The sequence below is a fragment of the Colias croceus genome, chromosome 26, assembly GCF_905220415.1.
Source record: "Colias croceus chromosome 26, ilColCroc2.1".
Taxonomy (NCBI): Eukaryota; Metazoa; Arthropoda; class Insecta; order Lepidoptera; family Pieridae; genus Colias; species Colias croceus.
The window spans coordinates 4,521,338-4,545,037 of NC_059562.1; the positions used below are offsets into that span (position 1 = coordinate 4,521,338).

A 23,700-nucleotide genomic window follows, 5' to 3' on the forward strand; every position below is an offset into this window, starting at 1 on the left:
ACCTTCCTCTTGAATCACTCTATCTATTAAAAAAACTGCATCAAAATCCGTTGCGTAGTTTCAGAGATTTAAGCATACAAAGGGATATAGGGACATAGGGACAGAGAAAGTGACTTTGTTTTATACTATGTAGTGATAATGTTTTCGGGTATTGCAAACTTTTGCAATAATTGTTGACAGAATTGATCAAGGCATTTATCGTTTTTTATCGACCTTACATTGTTGGAGAGTATATTATGTTAGAGGCATTTCACATCTGCTTTACTGATCGCTTATCTTGATAGGGCAGCTTTATTTATTCCGATAAATAAATGAAATTCAGGTGGATTCTTTTTGTTACCATTAGGGATTGATTGCTCTTGTTATTTATTATTACCCTTAGTAGTAACCAATACATACTAAAGTTAATTATTTAGAGACAGGATATAAATTCTTATCACTATTTAATCAAAATACAACTTTAATAACTAATAATTATATATAAAAAAAATACAAAGAAGTTTTTAGCTAGCTCAAAGTTTCTAGTTCCTATTTTAAGTTCAATACTAGCCCACAGACCACAGTTAAGTGTGGTTAAGTGAAGCTAAGTCCATTCAAGTAATTGCTTATCGAGGCCATGTAATGATGTAATGAGGCGTGACGGATTAAATGATAACAGATAATCCGTAGGTGTTCTTTATCAGTAATTGATAACGCTACCTTGATTGGATGTTTTTAAATTTTTTTTATCTGTTTGTTGTGGAAGGACATGATGGTTGAAAATTGAAATACAATTTTTTTTATTAGACATATTATCTAGTTTTGATTGTATAATACAATAATAGATGTCAAAATTAGTTTTATATCAGGTAATTTAGATATATTTTTGTAACATGAATAATATTTTTCATTTGCTATGAAATTAAATGTACTAAGAAATGATTTAAAAACAGATTAAAGAAAATATCTCGGATAAATCGAAAACAATTGGTACACAAGAATGAAAATAAAGAACACGCACCTGAAACGGTAAAACAACAACACAGAAAATTGTCGCGAATAACAACAACAGAAAAGTGTGAAAATGAAAGGCGCCGATTTCCCTGTCCATTGTCGTTTGTATTATTTTTTCATCTTATTTAGCGCTTTGTCGGCATGCCCTTTGAAGTTGTAGGGGTGGCACAAATTGCGTCACGCTCGTATTTTGTAGCGTAAACATGATTACCCCTACCGTTTGCCGCGAATTTTACATCGAGGAAATAATGAATTTCGCGGGTTAATCGAAAATGTTTCGAAGTTGAAATTCGGGACGGGATGTGAAAGTATAATTTGTTTTTTGAATGTAGGTATATTGAATAATTAATTGTAGTGTAGAATGACTATATGTTATTTTAGGAAATTATTTACTATAATCGAAGTTACTGATTGGCTAAGCAATAATACTGTATATAATAACTGATTGGCTAATTAATGTCAAAGCAATATTTTCAGAATAAAAATTATTTCGAATAATATTTTAAGTAAGTAACTTTATCGAAAATATTTTTTTTAAATAGTTAACTATTTAATTCGACATTAACTCGATTTAAAAAAATGAGAACAAAAAGTTAGATCAAAAAGCGTTCGAGTAATCTAGGCGAATAGAGTTAAGCGTGTGTCGCGAGATTTGACAAGTTGAAATGTCAACAGTCGCTGACATTGCAATAATGTTGCAAAATATAGTCTGTACAATAATCTGACCAAAATTGGAAAAAAAATACACAATAGACGAATGATATAAAATTTGTAAGTATACATTTTTTCATTTGACAATAGATTGTTTGGTATGTATACGGAACCTAGTTGTTAATATTATGTTTTGCATATGATACCATTGTGGAGGAAGGAAGGTGGAATTCCTCCATGAATATGGAAGGATCATCGACCAGTCTACTCGACTGGTCGACTATTGATGTACCTTTTTATATTTATATAATGGAAAAGAAATAATAGACGGAAAGTATGGTTAGCAAAATAAACTATTTGAAAAAAATAGTGATGCAACGAATACTACTTTTACGAATACGAATACGAATACGAATATCAAACCTACTATTCGGCGAATACGAATACGAATACGAATATTTCGCCTTGGTAATAAAAGATTTATTTATTTAATGAATGTTTACTCTTCTAATAATTAAAATTTATAATAGTCAAATAATATTTATTTAAGAAACAAAATTCGTAGATTTTCTGGTTTAAGGCGATTTTTTTTTCAGTCTGGATGTTTCCAGCCGTTGAAAAAAGTCTTTAGTTCGTTCTTTTCTTTAAAAAAAAGAAAAAAGGATCAGCAGTCGGTCGCGCATTGTTGCGATTAAGGGCCTCTACACACGTCATATTTTTACGCGCGATTTTTAAATCTGTAGTAAATAGAGTTGCGTACAAAAATATTCGTTTTTAAATATTCCTTTATTCGCCGAATACGAATATTCGGTAAATGTCTACTATTCGGCGAATACGAATATTCGTATTCGTATTCGTTGCATCACTAGAAAAAAATTAAAGATATTAAATATTTTCATCACACCACTCCAATAGAACTAGTCAAAAATAGCCCAATTTGTTTCGTGTTAAAATCATAAATACAGCAACAGCTCTTTAAGTAAAAGAAATATCTTTAAAAAACTTCTCGATTGCGACGACACCTGTCATCAAAACAATTTGACGATCACGATCTTATAAATATTATTTTATTTCACTACACACTTTTAAATAGGTGGTGATATATTATTTTAATAATGAATAGTATCTATATTTATTTTTAATATTTGTAATATTGAAACGACAACAGACGTTTTAGGAAATTATTAAAAATCCCTTTCATTACATGTTGGTATGACCCCTTGTTAAAATCGTAATGGATAACAAAAACTACAAAGACGAAGGGTAAGGTTGTTTTATAGACCGAATATTTTTCTTTTATAATACGGAACAATGATTCTGGTAGATGCATGAAGGATCAATCAAACCAACCTACTGTATAGTCATTTCAATCATTATCTTAGGAAAAAAAATATTTATCTGAGAAGAAAATATTAATATTAGATGCTCTGTACATTTTTATAACAATAAAATAAATATAACGCCATTTAAAAATTTTATATACCTGCATAATTTACGTAAATCTTACTGCTATTCTAATATAGAAGGTAGTATCCCTAAATTTTAAAAACCGCTTTGTCATTCCCCACCACATAATCGTATATTTTCCAAGATTCACATAAAGATATGTAAAATATAAGTCATTTATATACAGAAGCGAGATCTGAAATTAAAACCATCGATAAATCATAACACCCACTAACTAATGTGGATATAAAATGAGCAAAAATTATGAATCCACTAAGTCAGGAGTCAGGACTGCCAAATAATGTCATAGTGTCGTAAATCATACATTCAAATGTGTTTGGGACACACTATTCGTTTCAATATAACGCAATAGGAAGAGTAATGTTTTCAAATAAAATATAGTTATGTAGAAGCATAGACTAGATAGATTTTTTTTTATTGAAAATAGGGAAGCGCTTGTCCACAATCTCGCCTGATGTTAAGCTGAGATGTGGTCTAAGATGGAACGCGCTTCCCTACTATCTTTACTACCTGCCTTTTGTTAATACTTTTTTCCTTTAGTATTCTTGTAACTTGTCTATCTGTTTACATTTCCGTAGGTCAAATCATTCAAACTAATGTAGTGTTTAATCAATCAGATTACTCAAACGTTATGTAAATAAATTATATGGTCTTACCATACACAGTCACAAGTCCAACATGTTTAAAATTACGTCAACAAACGTTCAAGGCAAATCACTTCTAATTTATGTGATATTATACTTTATTCAATACACCATTCAAATATAATACTGTTTACCAATATTTACCACTCGAAATAATTACGAAAGAGAATCAACATTTTGCTAATTGCAATGTAAACATCACAAGGGTTCTCCACAGCATTTAAAGACGGATAGTCTTTATTATATTATTAACATAGATATACAATCTAGATGTCCGTATGTCCTGTCCATAATAAATCTAGGCGAAACTTCTTCAAAGCGAATTTTTAAATATGCATAAAAATGTCAAATGAGATAATTGATGGCACTATGGCGCACTCGGAATGAATTTTAACGAATGATATACTCACAAAAGACGGCGAAACGATTTGTAAAAATAAAATGTGAAGACAGAAGACCGGTCGCGTATACGATATTAGTATTCCACGCGCATTTTCTTCGCAGTAAAAATTTCGCGAATTCCGCTTCGAATCAAACAATAAATTGACGAGTTTTTGTCAAACGCCAAAGAAACTCGGTCATAAAACACACGATGTCGACGATTTTGTAAAACGACCGAGATGTTATAATAACCAACTTATAAATATTCATGTTTAGCAGAACCTATAGCGAGGCGAACAAACTGCTGATATCTATAAACATAATCACGCATAATTTAAATAAGATTTACGGCCGGCAGTCAGATTTCGTCCCAGTTTCACTGACAGAAGTTGAAAATGATACCAGAACAAAGTGTAGCGTTCATTCCGAATATTATGGCCTCTTAGATTTTATGGGGGCATAATAAAAACCGAAACTGGCAGCTTTTTTTAGATTAAACTGTTGTAGATTAATTTTATAGAAGTTCGAGTTGATGGACCACAATAAAGCGTTCGTTAAACGATTTCTGGGGATAATCAGTGATGAGAGAAAACTTTCGACGGAAATTATATACTGTTTAATTATGTTTACCTTTTAAAACGCCTGTCTAAGAATTGTTGGAAACGGATTGTACGAGTTGAAATTTAGTATAATCCTTGTTCAATTTAATATCAGGTTTTAGCAATAAAATCTAAGTATCGAGTGCGACATTTAAATTGTTTGCGTTGCTATTTTCCCTATCAATTAACGCGATCACGATAATTCCGCGCTTATTTATTCTCTTAAACCATGATTAATGATCTCATAGTTATAAGAAAACAGTATCTATGTTATACTGTGATCCACTCAAGGTAATTAATGACTCATTAATAAAACCGTTTCAAATATATTAATTTAAGAGCTAAATTGTGTATATTCATTTTATTATCTTGATAATGCTTTTTATTACCTTGTTGGTTATGCAATGAGGTACCTACAGATATGTAGAAATGACCGAAAAAGAAGAAATATAACTCAATGTTATTAACCTTAATACTTGGGTATCAAGGGTGCTTCAAGAACATGTATTTGGTCCGCTACTATACATAACATGCATTATTAACAAATCTAAAGTTCTCGACTCTCGGTTCCTCAATTAACTAATTGATCATTATTCTTCATGTTATGACCCAATTATGTTCGATCAATCCGAAGCTCATTTTCTCTTTATATATGACATTAAGCTGAAATTTACTGCTATTTATCCTATGATTAGGAGAATTTAACTACGGAGAAGTTATGAGAATCTCTTTTTATTATGGATGCAATAAATTAAAAATAGAACTGCGTAATAACAGTTTAGTAAATGATATCGTGGAACTGGATTTATTATTAATAGCTGGTATGCATCTATTTAATATTTGGACTAAACGATAGAGTTATTCAGCATTAGTGATGGTTTTGGTTTATGTCCCCGTTCAGTGAAACTTTGATCAGTTAGTTTCAAATTAAATGGACAAATGTTATTGTTATTAAATCATATAAATATCTGTATTTATAATAGAAATGTATTTGCGTAATTAATTAAGAATGAACTGAAACAAATGTCAGTACATTTTGTCATCATTGTATACGAACAAATTAAATCTAAACACTGTACGAAACAAAATTTTCATAATGATGTTTTCACGCAAAAATAATAAAACTGTGCAATCACATCGTAATCTTTTACAATAGAAACTAAGTATGAATCGACGACACCGCGGACAACAACTAGTATTCCTATAAGCACACTTTGAATGCTCTTGACATTCAATACCTTATTTACTAGGAAATTTACTAGTGATTTGTATGTATGCTTTGATTTAACCCGTTTCTTATGAGACAATAAAACACCGCCTGTCTGTCCGTCGCACTTACATACTTAAATATATTATTTTTAGGAAATATTATAGATTAGAATTATTTATGTTATCAAGTAAACGTGGTGATTGTTTTACGAACAATGATGGGTATAGTTTATAGAAAAATGTAAGGAACAAGCATACAATTTATATGTAAAAGAAGGTCAAACAAACACACCAATTATCTGATAGTAAAGAACCGCGTCATAAGCATTTACGGATAGTTACGGATGTTACATACTTTCAATGGAATTAGAGATCTTTGTAGATATACAAGAGGTAATATAACATTGTCTATATTAGGTTACAATTTAGTGACACATTTAATTCGGTATAAGAAATAATAATATTAAGGTTAAGTTTTACATTTAAGTATGAGTGTCAATAACCTATTACAAAAATGGCGATATTCACCTGAACAACAGTCTACGTAGATCAATAAAAATTTACTTAGGTATATATAAAATTTTAACTAAAACATCACGTATTTTTCGCTCCGTCTCAATTCGATTAAATTAGTATAATTTAATAGCCGCTCTATACATTCGTAGCTCTATGGCGCGTGTATTTCGGAAACTTTTGATCTTGCCGCGCCGCTATAATGAGACGGGACGGTAACTAGCTCAAATTGTGCCTCGCCTTATGTCGCCAATCATATTTAGTGATCGTGTTTTAGATTTTGATAACTTTTCGCTGATTTTTCGTTAAACTCGATACCTAGTTACTTTTGGGATTATATTTATAGATTTGTTTTAAATATATGATAGAAAGTGGATTCAAAGCATTGAGTTTTTTGAAAAAGATTATTTCAAACCTATTTTCGAAAAATATTGTGATTTGTGACTGATTCGCTCAACCAAGTACTTCTTAACAATTTTTTTGGAACCTGTTACAAGCATATTTTATAAATAGATACATAATACTTTTATGTGCTAAAGTACCGATATTGTACAAAGACAGCTAAGTGGCTTTTTACATTACCAATCGTTTAACACCCACGTAACTTGCCTCAGAGTGGGATTAATAAAAGTCATAAACATTATTTATAAAATAACATTTTCCCTTTTGAGATTCTGTATCCTATAGCCCGCACACACAGACGTGACTCACACATCGACGCGTGAGACGTACACACACGTCATATTTGCAAAGCTATTTTTGTATTCAAATGATCGATGAGCATTATGAATCTCATTTTCATAGACATAAATATTTAGTTTCAGACGCAATCCTAAATGATTCTACGTTAAAAGAATTTCATATCAACTAAAATAACAAAGCTGAAAGAAAACTTTAATTTGTATGGAAAGAAAAGCTCCAATTGAGCAGATTTCAATTTAAAATTAAAAACATTCAAATGCGTCAAGAACTATTGTTACTGTCGAGAAAAATAGCTTCATTTCAACGAAAGAATAAAGAGTATCGTCATTACAAAGAAATGTAAAGCATTGTTGATGGAATATAGAACAATCTAGAATAAACAAGCGAGTTTATTTTAAAGCGGGCACAGATGTAATGCCCGCTGTCAAATTCGAACAAAACTCGATAGTGAGAAATGAGCAAGCTGCAATACAAGCGTAACATTAACCGAAAAAAAGAAATAAATAAATAGGAGCACGACTTTTCATTTTGTCGGGGAAAAGCAGACAATGGGTGGAAAAAAGCGGGGAAATTGCGCGTCACTCCAGCGTACCAATTTGTCAAACGGGTTCGCAAGATGGCGCCTGGTAGCGCCTTCCACCGCGGTTTAATTAAAAACGCGCCTCATTCCGGCCCCGCGCACCGCTTAGGCTGCACGTTACAAATGTTTTAGAACTCAATCTGTTTATTGCTATGTCACTTATACAGTCGAGGAACTTACATATTTTTTTTTTCTATATTTTTATCTCGCCTCTTTAACTCATCAACATCAAATTTAAAGAATAAACATTTTATACGTATTAACTATTTCCTATCATACGACTTTACCCTTAACCAAAGAAACAATAGACAAAAAAAAAAATTAAATATTATTAAAAAATCATACCAAAACAACATCTAACAACCGAACTCAGGGTCCTCGCATATAAAAAGCGTTATCAACGTACGCCACCAAAAGCGAAGAGAGGAAACAATGAACAAACAATAAGTAATATTTTATTCACAGCTAATGAGTCCATTGTTGAATGTCGGTTAACTGCTCTGTGCCCATTGGGCCTTGCGGACGGAAAAATAGATGTTTACGTAACTGTGATATTCTTTATGAGAACTGTTTTATGATCAATGTAGAGAGGGGGAAATGTTTAGGATGTACTAGTCGCGTCAAGTAAAAAGAACGCTGGCGGATCGGATGGCTGCGCATTGGCGATTTATCGGTCTATTTGGTGTTATGGGGTGGTTATAAGAATAACAAATAGGTAATTGCGAAGCCACGATTCGCGAGCCTAGTTCAAAAATAAAATAATCGGCACATAGCTTTCGTGCAAAACTCGATCCATGTGCAAACACACACCATCACTTTAATTCAGCGTTCTTTTTACGTGACGCGTACTGTACCTTTATTGGCAATTTGATAAAGAAAATAATAAAGTACATTATCGCAAAGCCATGGGAATTAGATTAAAGATTATGGAGTTCATCCATATCATATCGCATCTCATAATTGAAAATATATTTCTTCAATTGTATACTTCAAAATTTGTGTAATTTATGATAAGGCATACCTTTGTTAAACTCAGTTATATTTCTTGTCAAAATATGTAATCCTGCTAAAAATTGATATTCGTAATAAAGTGTAAAATTAAAGTTGGGTTTTATGAAGCTATTTTAATAATAAAAATACTCTTTAAAAATGATCTCAAAAACGATCAAATTCAAAAAAAAAATAGACGAATCTAGAATCCAAAAATTCAATTCAACAAATCATTTCATACAGTACTTGACCTCAAAATAATAACCCCAAAATGTCCCATGTCCTAATCATTGAGATGTGAACGCACAAACAGTCTGCGAACAATAGTATAATGTGAAACTACCCCCGTTTCGAAAAACAAGTGGGCACACAATGGAATCGAACCTGGACCCTCGCCACTCGTAGGGCTGTGCGTGATCTGAATTAATTACCAAGTGTCGATTTATGCACTTGTTGGTCTTGGCTTTTTATTACTTACGTGTTTTTTTACGATTTATTATAGTCTTGTTTGTGTTTTGAATGTATTTTCTCACGATTTCCGTCATATTGTATGATGATTTTGTTTGTACGGTATAGTACTTTGAAATAACGCTAAAAAGTAGTTAATTTCAGCAAGATAAAGTGTTGTTAGAAATGAACATTGAAAATTCTATTTATAAGCTATAAATTTTATTGTTGTTGTACATAGATTATACGCGGTTTTAAAAATAAATACATGTATTATCTAATCTAATGCAGTAGTAAAGTAGAAGACTTATTAATGTTTACTCATTATTGTAAATTCTTATATCCGTATTAATGTATTAATTACTACATTTGCCGTATATTTTATAGTATAAAGCAAAGGGAATAAAAATAAATAAAACTAAAAGTAATGTGTGACAACCCTAGCGCCCCTCATTGAGTGTATCAATAGTTGGATTTGTTTGAATTAGGTTTTATTAATTAACTAAATAAAATACTACAGAGACCAATTACATTCGACATAAGTAGTAGATGTAAGGGGAGAGACGAGAGTATTGCTGATTTAGGGTAAAAAAAGGATTTATTAGATACTAGTTGCTCAACCCGACTTCACCCGGGTTTAGTTGAATTGACAATTTTTTGATGAAGTCTTCACTTAAATTCTCTTTAGTTGATGTTCAACAAAAACTGACGTCCCTTAATTTATAACTTTAGTCTTATTGACGTCTATACTTCTAGAACTAAGATTGTTTCAACTCAAGAAGTAAGAATCCAAAACATATCAGTGTTCTTTCAATTCTACGTAATAAGCAAAAACCTCTCGATTAGAGGATAACCAGGGGCATAAATAAACCGCACTTAATGGCTTGCTGCAGGCGAAACCAAATTAATGTCCTTATAAAGGGTTCCGTATGCTTATTACAAAAGATTGCGTGATTTGCAATGTATTGGTGTAATTATATCATAACAATGTTTCAACAGAGTTTGTTTCAAATCAGATGGGTTTATTAGGGGTTTTAATGATTTTCTACAGTATTAGGATAAATGCTTTATAAGTTGGAATTACTTAAAGACTCAATATTTAGGAACTACACCTGCAGGTGATGAACAACTATATTTATTTACAAAAAGTTAAAAATACACTCACGCAACATTCAACCAATTATATTGACACTCGACGCTACCAAAATAGGTAATGAAATTAAATACACTATAAATTATAGCTTGCTTGCATTAAAACCTCAAACTGACGAATTATGCATCTGCCTGTATAATTGACGCACTGAGACAAAATGGCCACCAACGAAGGAAACCTTAGGAAAATATTAAAATATCCTGACATTTCGAACAATGTATGGGAGCATGCATTTGAATTTTAGATAGGGGCGAGATTGTTTCTAAATTAAAAAGTGAGTGCGAGCGAGACGGGTGCATCGGTAGCACCCTTCTTCTTTCCGGCACGTGGCATCTCGTCTATGAATATTGATGCGTTTCACGTCGGATGCTTGAAAAATTATTGGTGGTTTATTTTTGATTTCGGAATTTTATTTCTAAAATACGTGTTTTGTTTTTTTTTTTCTTTATTTGTGTGGCCAGTATTAATTTGATTGTTAACGCAATATGACAACTCAAATAATGGGACATTCTTTGAACAATGAAAACATTTATAATTTAGTTTCATTGCTTATCGATTTTGGCTCATGGCATTTCGATTATTAGTCATTCCATTTATTTATAATCATATTTAGGTGTTAGCACCTACCTAAATTGATGTCCTTTTTAAATTATTGCATTGCAGTTTTCATCAAGTAGGTACTTTGAATTACAACCAGCCAACAGATTAAAAAAAATAACATCAAAATGTTCGACAAAACTGTTTCATATACCACATAAAAATACACTATTTACGGTCAGAAATAATGAAATACAACATCAAATCGAAGCCGTCACAGGGCCTTTGAAGTGGGCTGCGGGGGAAGCCTAGCAAACCGCCCGGCTTTGTTTCTCTTAAATGATAGACGCTGCAAGTGACATGCTTTGTAGCGAATTACCTGCAGTTTGTGTTTATTTTGATGTTATTTTTGGTTTAAATTTATATAAGGTATGTAGTTTTTTGTTCGGCTTTATTGCATATTTACAGAAATGTAAGATTTAATTTTTTATCATTTAGTGTTCCAGTAATCCTCGATTCACACGATAAGTAGGTAAAGGAAATTTTTTGAAACGTTTTTATTATCTTTATATAATACTAGAGGTCCGCCACGGCTTCGCCCGTGGTACATATTTCGCAATAAAAGGTAGCCTATGTCCTTTCTCGGGTATCAAAATATCTCCATACCAAATTTCATGCAAATTGGTTCAGTAGTTTAGGTGTGATTGAGTAACAGACATACAGACAGAGTTACTTTCGCATTTATAATATTAGTATGGATTTTACCTTTAGTGCAATTTGTCCAGTAAAAATTTAAAATGTGTTATTTCAGTATAAACAAGTTATAATTACATTTTTGTTCAATTAACCTCTACAAAAATTAAATATTAAAACATTTTCGAGTTATGAAAATGATTTTAGGCTTACATCAGATAAACTAAAATATTTTTCGACTTTTTTAACCTTTGATATGTAAATTGTGACGTGTTTTGAATGTTTATTCTTTTCATTTGGCATTTTGTTTATATTTTATGAAACATTTTAATGTTTATCAACTAACAAGTAATAACTGCGTTAAAAACAACCGACTTCAAACTTGCACTTGCAAAATTCACAAATATCTACAGACAAAAATGCTCATAAAATAAAAACTACTGGGCCTATCCGAATAAAATTTTTGTGGGACCAATTCGACACCATCCCGCATCGAACAAAAAAAGAATCACGTAAATCGGTTCAGAAACCTCGGAGTAATCGGTGTACATACATAAAAAAAAAAAAAAAAAAACATACCGGCCGAATTGATAACCTCCTCCTTTTTTTTGAAGTCGGTTAAAAAGTTACGAGTTATTGCAGAACGTCCGAAGTTTAACATTTATAGTTTTATATTTATATTAAAACAAGTTAAATTGTATTTTTTTTTTTTTCATATAAAAGGAGGAGTACGAAATTCGCTTTAAACGTCAAAATATAGTACTGATTAAAAATAGATTTGTTGAAATTAAACCTATTTCATAACCCAATGGAACGTACGATTCAATAAATGAAATAGTTTAGAAATTATTCAGATAGTGTCGAAAATTTACTCACTATAAGGAAATCATTGTATATAAGATTTTAGAATTAAGTATATACTATAGAATAGTACAGTCAACAACACAAGCAGATCACATGTCGCAGTTTCCACATATTTCGCCGACCGTACACGCACACACACACGCTCCCCCATAAATAAAACATTAGTGTTACACGTGATAATATCAGACAATTTGCATTGAGCTAATCTATTCAAATTGCCGCTTTCCTTTGATGTTACGTTTAACTTTTGACCCCGATTTTTTACCTCACTTTTTGATCGATTGTTTTCGGTGTACCGTGTGACATGTTGATAAACATTTTAGCACTGAAATGTACAAAAATGTGTAAAAGCTAAATCCCCTGTTTCGGTTTTGTTCTGTTTACGTTTTACTAAATCATAATTTTTTTTGTCAAAATTAGAACCTACATGCATAAATAACGAAACGTATAAATCGTATAACATGCTTATGAATAAATAACCTCCCTCTTTTAAGGAAATCGGCTAAATATCTCTATAATATAACATAATAAACTTACGAATATGGTTGACTCGTTCAACATGCTTACCTGAAAAAACATAAACATTATTCAGCAAAAAAATGTTCAAAAATACACCAATATTTTTTTTAACTGAAATCATAAAGTTATATCATGCATTTCATATTGTATTATACACAAGCTTTGCCGCGCGGTATCACCCGCATTGCTCCGCTCTTGTTGGTCTTAGGGTGGTGATGTATAGCCTATAACCTTCCTCGATAAATGGGCTATCATACACCGAAAGAATTTTTCAAATCGGACCAGTAGTTCCTGAGATTAGCGCGTTCCAATAAACAAACTCTTCAGCTTTATAATATTAGTATAGATATATATCATTTAGTAAGCGATAAAAGTTTTCTAAAATGCGCATAAAGTTTGTGTCGCAAAAAATAAACACGCTTTTAAAAGCTCCTAATGGATTTTAGTTATTTAAATCATAGATTGAATCTCGATGGTGTCAAAATTCGGTTTAAGATGATGGTTGGAGATATTATCTATAGATTCTCGGAATTCCCTAAATATTATTATTGTTTGTTAACAATCTTAATACTGTTGTTTATAGTTTTTCGTGTGAAAGGAAACGAATTATTCATCTAATAAATACGACATACCTACTAAATTTAACATGCAGTTACATCGCTAAATGAAGCTATTTCACTATTTACCTTGACCCTAAAAGCTCTTAAAAAAAATAATTAAAAAGCTAAAACATAATATTTCATGCCAATTTGTTCGTATAAAATACGAAAGAAACTCTCATGATTCCATAATATAATTGGAGTTAAAATTATCAGTTATTTTTTCTAGTGGGCGTGGTAGCCACCATATTACCCAATATGGTGTTAATAAACTAAGATCTAGACACGCAAGCTTCTTTCACACTGTTGAATAATGTATTAAATTAAAATTATGTATTTATTAAAGAACCTATAATAATCTCGTTTTATATACGAGTAAGCGAAGCATTAATGATATTTTTTTAATAGCGTTAATTACCAATAATGATAACCGCTTATGGAGTTTATAAAATAACTAGGTTTCCGCCCGCGGCTTCGCCCGCGCAGTCAAAGAAAAACCCGCATAGTTCCCGTTCCCGTGGGATTTCCGGGATTGCGTCATTTACCCGGGATAAAAAGTAGCCTATGTCCTTTCTCGGGTATCAAAATATCTCCATCCATGGATGATTGAAACAAAAGATGGTGTAGAAAATTCTACGTTTAATAATTATTACTATCTATGTATTTAGTTTTTTGCAACTGTGCATTGGAAATAAATGTACCTAGTTTCTTTCTTTCTATCCTTCATCTAGTTTTGGGGCTTGCAATCAGTAAAAATAAGCATAAATAACCATCTTAATAATTGTCCAAAATGTAAATACTACAAATATAATTTTAAACATTGATTTTATGTTTAAATAGTGAAATATTCGACTAATACAAACTAATAAATATTTATCATAGCACAGTTACTAATACGAATTTTATTATTAACGTTTTTCCGATAATTATTATAGATTAATTATTGCTCCAGAATGTATGAATAAATTAATGTATCAAATGAATATAAAAACGCACTAATTGCAAGCCAAGCAATACTTAACGAATTCCGCTATAATTCATAGCTATTAGAACTCAAAAAGTAATGATTAGTAATCGATTTAATTACGAAAATAACTTCAAAACTATACACACTAAACTAGCTTTATAAACGTCCCGAATTAAAGACTTTTAATAATCTAAAATGTCGATTAAAAACCTAAAAACCACACTTTAATGGTAGAGTCAACTAAAATCGAAAAGCATTTTTCTATTAATATTTCTATTGTCCAGGATAAAATTAAACTCATGAATTAATACATTCACCGATCCTAAATAAGTGTACAAATTTTGATTTAAATCTGAATCATTAATATTAACAGCGTGTTAAAATTTTCAAACATTATTACAAAACAATGAGAAAACTTTATAAAACTTGTAAGATAAGCATTTTCAGCGAAATAAAGAGGTTTTCCAACCGTTTAGCGACAAACAGAGAACTGCCAAAAGTTAAGACACCGGGAAAGCACTTAGCTCATTTCGTATGCACTCGCTTTTGAAGTCTGAGCCCGCTCTCAGCGTCTCGACTTTAAAAATTCAGTGTTAGGTGATGTAGGTGACGATTTAGGTGACGCGTTTATGGGTGACTGGGTTTTACACTTTTGATCAATACTATTGTTTGGTTTCGTTTGATTTCTGGCGAACGAATTTTAAGACGAGTGAGGAATAAGTCACGTTTTACGTAGATTTATTACTTAGCCTTACTTTTTGAGCAGTACGTGAGTTATGAAAATCATACTCAGTGTCTCTCTTTATCTTGTCTTTAACATAGATATCGATAACTACTATTAATTATAATAAGGTAAAAGTCACTAATAACGTCCCTAAAAATGTTTTAATTCTTAATTCTCAAAACTCTAATGCGAAGTGCTATACTAATTTCAAATTTAACTCTACAAAACTTTTATATGAAAGCAAGCTACGACATAATTTGATTATAAAAATTCATAAGACATTCCTTACAGTTATTACAGTGCGGAAACAGTAGGTTATTTAAATTAAGCTTCTGTATGTCTAGCGTAGGACCTAGGACATGTAATTAAATGAGTAATAAGTACTGGTAATAGATATTACTGAGATTTTGTAGATGTGATACTCAAAGTAAAAGAATGACTAAATAATATAAGAAATAAACGCTTCATAATTTAATGTGTATTTTTAGTTGATTGTATTTTTGGTTTGAGTGGTATGTCAAAAAAACTTTAGTTCTAAGATCGAAAATAACATCAAATAAACTTAAGTGAGATTACAATTTGTTTATATACTACGTATATACCTTTTATAGGTTGAAATAAAACATTGTTCGTAAAGTTTACGCAGACGCTCAGGCGATACTAAATCATTAATATGACATTACATTTAACCGGTAGTTAGCCCGGAAGCTATCGGTATTCTCTGGCCGAAGCTACCGGATATCTGTCTGTTTTTTGTGAATACATTAATGGCTAGGTCTTATTTAAATAGGCTCTGAATAGATTATCTTGCGACAATCTTCAGACAGCGACTAAAACAGACGATTAGATCACGCAAGTGTGAATTAAAATTATTTCTAAGCCGTCAAAGTAGTGAATTATTTTTTTGGGATTATATCGAATTAATTAAGTAAATTTTAATTTTCAAACTGTCAAAGTGTAAAAGAGAATCGTTTCTTTTGCAAAAGAAACACAAAGTCGAAATTAATATTTCTCATACAAAAGCTTTCTTACGCAATTTGCAACTCAATCAAAAACAGTACCGAACCCACGTCCCTCATTATGTGCGATGAGTGCACGCTCATTGCACCCGTCTGAAGCAACTATACGGGCTTAATCACCCGGCGTCGCTCGCACTCGTCGCTAAGCTTGTAAAAACTTAATCCTTTTTGAATTAATTGGCAATGTGACGATGGTTTTGTGAATGGTCTTCTCTTGATATGCTCATTTGGAGCTTTGGTGGAAGCTTTATTAAAAGATTAGGTAGTCCATATTCTCAGTTTCTAGGAAATACCTAGGTATAGTGTGTGTTTTTAATCTATTTACATTTAAGAAAAATAGTGAATTATTTTATATTAGGTACTAGATTTTGGTGAAAGATTAACATAGTATGGCTAGTAATATTTTTTTTCTAATGACTCAAATTAAGCTAATTCCGAATTACATGACCACACCGTGTCGTGCACAAAATCATTTACCATACCTGAAGGAGCGTGTCACCGTCGATACGTATAATTCATTTTTTATTGCCTCTAGGCTCTACCCCTGACACTGTCTGAACAAGACATCAAAAAGGGCAATAATATACCGTTGCATTGACGGGAATTTTATTAAGCGTTACATTACTGGGGCGTTATTGAGTCGAGGGTTATGATTTAAATATGAATTAATATGTGATACTTTATTCGGGCGATTTAAAATAATTCGCACTTGTGTTAATAAATGGTTTCGTGCTTTACGAGTGACTTTGTTCATTGAACGTATTATCCGGTTGGTAATGTAAAGGGGTTTATCAATATGGATTTAATTCAGTGTATAGTCTATATTACAATGCAATAATTTCATGTATATTTCACCTTTAGTTTATTGTTTTAAAATGTATTCTGAATCCTATTCATGATATAGCAAAAAGGACGATAATAAGCTTTGTTATTAAATATTTAAATTTTAATAAGTCTGCGGATTTTCCGCCCACGGTTATTGAATCAAGTATGCGGCAATCTGCCGTCATTCTGCCAACTCTAATAACAGCAAATCGAATTGTGTTTCACTCAACAGATGGCCCTTGGCCCGCCGGAGCGATGACAAATTTGCGATATTACATGCGGATTAATGTCCATGCACCATTTTTTAGGGTTAAATTGTCTTTTCAGGATCACCCTCGAGGCTATGTGTGAAAGCCACACGATTTTCAACTATGCGTAGAGAGTGTAAAGTGCAAATTAGCGCGCGGTCATGCCCGAGTTGTTTTCTATTGTCTCGCGAAGATCGCAAAGGGTGATTCCCCAGGCTAGATGCCATCCGAACGATAGTTATCATAATCCCTCCATTGACATGATGTGATGACACATGTCGTGCAGTCGTGTACTAAAATTTCTTTTAGAACGGCCCGTGCATGGGGTCTTATACCCTAATGTCACGTTTTAAGGTTTATAAATTTTTTTAAACGGCTGTAACAAATACGTTCCCTGGGAAGGAATAGTGCGGGCGATTCACAATACGATCTTGTTTGTTTATGAAGATCGGTGTTTGTACTGTGTTCTGTTTTATTTGTTTAAGCCGTGTCTGGAGTTCTCTATTTGTGCGGGACAATCGTTTGTTCCATTCAACTTCGTAATACTCAATAAATATGGAAAAACCATCAAATAGTTTCAAAGCAACTGCCAAGACGCACTATTGCTAGCTTGAACCATTATTATAGCAACTTGACACGATTTTCCTTCCCAACTGCCAAATCTTATCACAACTATTAAGTCAGTTGTACATTGAAAGGACATTCACATGTCCATTCCCCAGCGTAATTCACAAATATTGTCCCAGATTAAAACTACCCACAATAGTACGGAGGGTGTAATTCGAAATTAATACGGCGAGCCCTAAGCGCAATTACATCGTCTAAAATGAGGCAAACTGCAGAATCATAGAAAATTACAGGATCCCAAACAAATGGTATAAAAGCGCCCCTCATGTCGAATACTTTTTGCGCTAATGGGGACAATTTTTTAATATAGGGTGAACTGGAAAGCTTTTAAACAATTAGAAATATAGCATAGTACGGTTATCAGTGATTGAATGATGATATTAAATTCGTGTGTATGTGAGGCAGATATTAAAAGTACTTATAGATGATTGAAATAGTGTATCTTACAATTGAACTTTTTGTATTGGAAATTTAATAGATAATTTGATAGAAGTTTTGATAGAAGATTTGGAATTTTAATAGATACCGGCTGGTAACGAAAATTCAGATAGTAGGTAGTAAGTAGTAGCAATAAACTGAACAACCATGTATTTCGTATACAACTATTACCATAAGAATTTAGATACCAGTCAATACATCGACAGAAATATTTAGGTACGGCACATGTTCACATATTCACATAGTATAGAGCATATTATTACACAGCATATATGTACTTAGACATACTCAAAATTACAGGTAATCGAGGGCACTCGTGTCGTCAATATTTGCGCGCGGAAAATCAAGAAATCCATCAAAAGCCGCACTAGAGCCTGCACTCCAGACCCCAAACGTTACATGAACGAAAAATAATCGTACGCAAAACCCTCGCGACAAATGAACATCGCTGGAGAGGTCATTAAAACGGGGCTCCATCTAAAAATGGGGGTCCGAGAGGGGGGACTTTTGAGAACTCAGTAATTGGACCAGGGAGGGTCTCCAATCGCATTCGGAGCAGCGGAGGCGGAAAGGCGGCTCGAGCGACTATAATTAACAACAAATATGGGTGAATCGATTTTTACAAAATCCACCCATTAGGTTATTTCGCGAGCAATTACTCAAACAATAACCCCTTAAATATTAACGTTAAAACCACGTTTTGTGGGAAAAGTTCGCTCGTTGAACAACTGCGTTTGTTGTTTTCTTTCGCTTACGATATTGTCGGCTTGAGCTTTTTCTATTTTCCGTTCAAATGTTTACGTAATTGAGTATTTGTGGGGGACTCTAAACGCTTCGGTAATTTCAATTTTACAGGGAAACGTCATGCGACGTCGAATTAACTGGCAACTCAATGTAAACTGACGAGTAGTTGTTTGTCATACAAACTATTGGTGTAATTTGTTTGTGGACAAACACACATACCATGTATTTGTTTCTAAGAAGTAACGGAGGCGTTAGACCACACGGGGTCGACAAAAAGCTGAGATAAAAAGTAGTGACCGAATCACGTCACTGCATTATGATAATAGCTTTAAGATATGACAACACTGGCCGTAATCCTCTTTGTCCCCGAAATGGACACATTAGTAGGTCCGCTGGGACGCCCTTTGATTTTCGATACGATGGAAATTATATACCATAACCAGTGTACATGGCCTTTAATATTAATGAAACTGGGAGGGATAATTTGAAAATTAAAAGCAATATGAATGAATAAAATTAACAGTAACTCGATGTATTCCGATACTGAAATATAAAATTCATTTTTAAAGCTATTTCACTAATTGAACATGTGGTATTTAAAATAATATCATAATAATTTAAATATTGGATTGACGTTTTTTATTATTTTAAGTACAAAAGAATAAACTGGCTTATAATCCTAAGATCTGAATCATTATTACTGATGGACTTAAAATATACATCTTCGCAAATTCTTTATAAATTATACGGGCATAATTCAACACCTCAAATCGCTATTTATTAGTTATATAAACACGATTCGCTTAACGACACGGCCACAAAAAACAAATCACCGTCCATTTACAAAACCAACATCAGAAAAAACGAATGCATCTAAAAAACTAAAGGATAATTGCAGGTTGTATCGGACTCACGCGATTCCTCGTGTCAAATAGCTTGTTACTGACCCTAACGAATAGAAATATTGCTCATAATCCCTCTTATGATGTATTTAACCTGCCATGAAATCATATTCTCAATTTTTTGAGCGCAAACAGCGGGGTGGCGGTACACAAAGACTGACGATTACCGCACAATGTATATGAGGTTATAATAGTCATAATTCGGTGTTTTTCGAGAGGATAACCGAGGGGCAATATGAATTTATATGTGGGGTAAGTTAGCAAATTGGATTTAATATTTTTGTGAGCACTTGTGTGAAATTGAACGCCCGTTTAAGGGTTATTATTGATAGGGTTAATCCGTTATAGAATGGGGATTAAGTGTATCTATAAAGTGTGTAATTTGTTTGCATTATGAATTATAATGAAGACATAACCCTTGTAAATGATTAATGTTGTATAGGATAATACTGGTATGCAAATTTAATTATGTTATCCAGTAGAACTATTCAAGTGTCAAGTGTGTGATGTGAAATTTTCACATAAAAATATAGTTTAGTCTATGGTCTTTATTAACGATTTAACAGAGTTTTTGTAAGAATTCAGTTTCAAATAAGTTTTATTAGGCCTCTCGATAAATGCCTGATCGAAATGGTCTCTTAATTATTAGCACCTAGCATAGCACCTATTATTATTATATCTCGACCAATATTTAGACTCTATTTATCTGGGTAGTATATTTTTGCATATAAATAATTTGATACCGAAATAATTAATGAAAACCACAAACTAATGTTATAATAATGTTGACCAAATGCGGTAAAACATTGCACCAGCATTATCTGTGGTTTAGTTGTTTGTCGATAAACAAACGAATAAACTAAATACATTACATCATTCTTTTGACTTATTGATTTTGAGATGAAAGCAGCAATTTTTATTTATTAACAAGGAAATGGAATGAAAATATCTATGACAAAATGCAAAAGAATATAATTTGAAAACTAAAAAAAAAACACTCAAATATCTGCTATTTGTACGATATTTCATGAATTTTCTAATATAGTCGTAACAGTTAGATGTTATGTATAATTTGCTATATATGCATAATTCATACTAAACGTTTTATGGTAAATATCATAAATAAATAAAATAAAAACATTTATTTATCTCTCTCACAAGGGTTAAAAATTTTACAAAGGATCACTTTTACTAAAACATAATATAGATTAGGCAACCTTATGAGAGCTGGTGCCCGAAGTGGGTTCTGAAGAACCTGTGGTACGGGTCACCAGGGGCCTTAGACAAAGTAACAATTATAAAACGATAACGAAGTTAGAAATCGCAAAAATGTATGGGATTGACATACGCCGCGTTAGATCACGTGGTCTATCTAATGTCAATCCCATACATTTTTGCGATTTCTAACTTCGTTATCGTTTTGTAATTGTTACTTTGTCTATGGCCCAGGCCCCACTTAGTATAACTAAAATACAATATAGCAGTCTTATGGATCGGATCTGCAGCAAGCTTTTGAATAAGACAAAAAAAAAAGAAAAAAATACAGTAAAACAGTACTAAGAACAAAACAACAATCATCACTTAATATTTGCCTAAACCATCAAATCCTAACAAAACTACAGCGCACAAAATCAACCAGTAACAGGCCGTAATTAAAAAGGTTACTATTACAAATTCAGCGCACATTCATTTAAGGCTAATTACCAAAATAAGTTCTCTCAAAAAATTTAAGCGGGAAAATCTTAGGCGGGGAACAAAGAGGGAACTTGAAAAGCGAAAAAGCTAGAAAGAAAACAAAACGTTCGCACACAATACTCGGAATGAAGTAACGCTGAGTAGCTGTACTACGTATGCAGCCTTTAACTGGCTAGGGTTGTGCACAGTTTTGTTCATTAAAATGTATAAATGTGCGCAATTTTTACGTGTATGGTTGCAAAAGTTGTATGGAATAAATATGATAGATACTACGATACAATGGCAGTATGATGTATATGTGTGCGATGTAAAATTCAGTGCATCTTTTTCAGTTGTCAAAAGTTTGACGAAATAAATAAATTATTAATGTTGTAAAATATGAATACGAGCCACAACAAGATAATATATCAAATTAGGCTATAAATACACCAACAATCAACATATTGCGTGTACATTATATTTTCTCATACCTTAAAAATAAACTTTTGTCTTTCATCCGTGCTGTCAATCACCCTTGCCCTAAGAATATTACAGAATAAACCGAAACTGGATTACTTTCAATATCCTCACAGGAAAATCGTACCCTTATTCATATTCATATATGAAATTAATCAGCTACAATATATTTTTTACTCTTTTACCATATGTGAAACGTATATATTTATTATTTAAATAAATATTGTGGCAACCCTAGCATAACGTAACTGGGGCATACGTAGGGAGGCGGGTTGAAATAGGACGTTCTAGGCAATTACCATGCAAGGATGGACTAGTATCTCGTAGCCTCGTAGGTCTTACAAAATGGTAAATGGTACACTTCAGAGCGAGTTTCCGTTATCTAAAGTTTAATATATTTGTGGGTTTTTAGTGTTACATACAAATGTGTGGAAACGTAGATTTACCAAAAAAAAACCTTTTTTGGTGAATCTATTCATTGCTATTTATGTATAGTTCGTTAAATACGTAGGAATATAAATGTACAACGTTCCTATATGACGTAACTTGCCAATTTATTCGTAACTATATTTATATTAGTTATTTATTTCTTTTATAATGATTTTCCATTTCCTCGTTAAGAGATAGGACTCCTTATTAATAAGCGTCCGTTTTTCCTATTTAACGCAAAAATTCTCTACATGATATAGCTTTTCCAACAAGAAAATCATTACGAACACATCGGGAAAATGACTTTCCTTTCTTTTATCTATACAAAATACATATTTCTATACCGAATATCAAAATCATCCCCTAAGATAACGTTACAATCTATCTAGCGCGATCTCTCACAATAGCAAATGGCACAAAGGGGATGCTTTTAAAAGTATTACTCCCTTAACGAGATGAATGCATCTCTAAATATCTTCGATCATATATTGCATGGGGTTTAAATAAAGACTAGAACTTTTGTAGGATATTTTTAAGTGTCAAATACAGGAATATTATAGTTCAGGATACATCGCCCATTTTTGCAAGTGACTACTGACTATCAAGCTGATTTTCCGTTTGTAGCTTTATTTTGATGAGACATCGAATAATTTCGTGTACGAAACTCTCGATTGTGGTAGCTAACAGAGATAACAAGGATAAAATTTTTTGATTTGATGGTTCTCAAATATTTATTACGCAATTTGTAGGACAATATGTCTGTTGAATTATATAAACATTAACTAAGTGAAAACAAAAAAATCAGCTTGTTAGTAATCATTTATGATGACCTCGTTATCGATACACTTTGGAAAGGGGGACTCTTTGAACAAACCATAGATTTTGTAGGACAAATATTTTTTCGAATAATTTAGGTATTACTAATATAATTATTAGGTATTAATAATTTAGGTATTATTATCGAATAATTTAAGATAATTATCTTGAGATTGAACAAAAAAAAATTCATTCAGTTAGTAATAAATATTTGAGAACCATCAAATCAAAAATTTTTATCCTTGTTATCTCTGTTAGCTACCACAATC

At 32.1% G+C, this 23,700-nt stretch overlaps 1 protein-coding gene across 5 annotated transcripts in view; it reads right to left on the bottom strand.

The window, feature by feature from the left end:
* LOC123703406 (protein pangolin, isoforms A/H/I/S) overlaps nucleotides 1-23,700 on the bottom strand; it is a 137,311-nt gene that overhangs the window by 27,462 nt on the left and 86,149 nt on the right. For 4 of the 5 annotated variants that reach the window (XM_045651360.1, XM_045651359.1, XM_045651363.1 and 1 more), the window contains exon 5: nucleotides 12,961-12,990. The exons of the other annotated variant lie outside the window; for it this stretch is intronic. In XM_045651360.1, coding sequence (XP_045507316.1) covers nucleotides 12,961-12,990 — 30 coding nt within the window. The remainder of the gene's footprint in view (nucleotides 1-12,960; nucleotides 12,991-23,700) is intronic. 5 annotated transcript variants of the gene reach the window in all.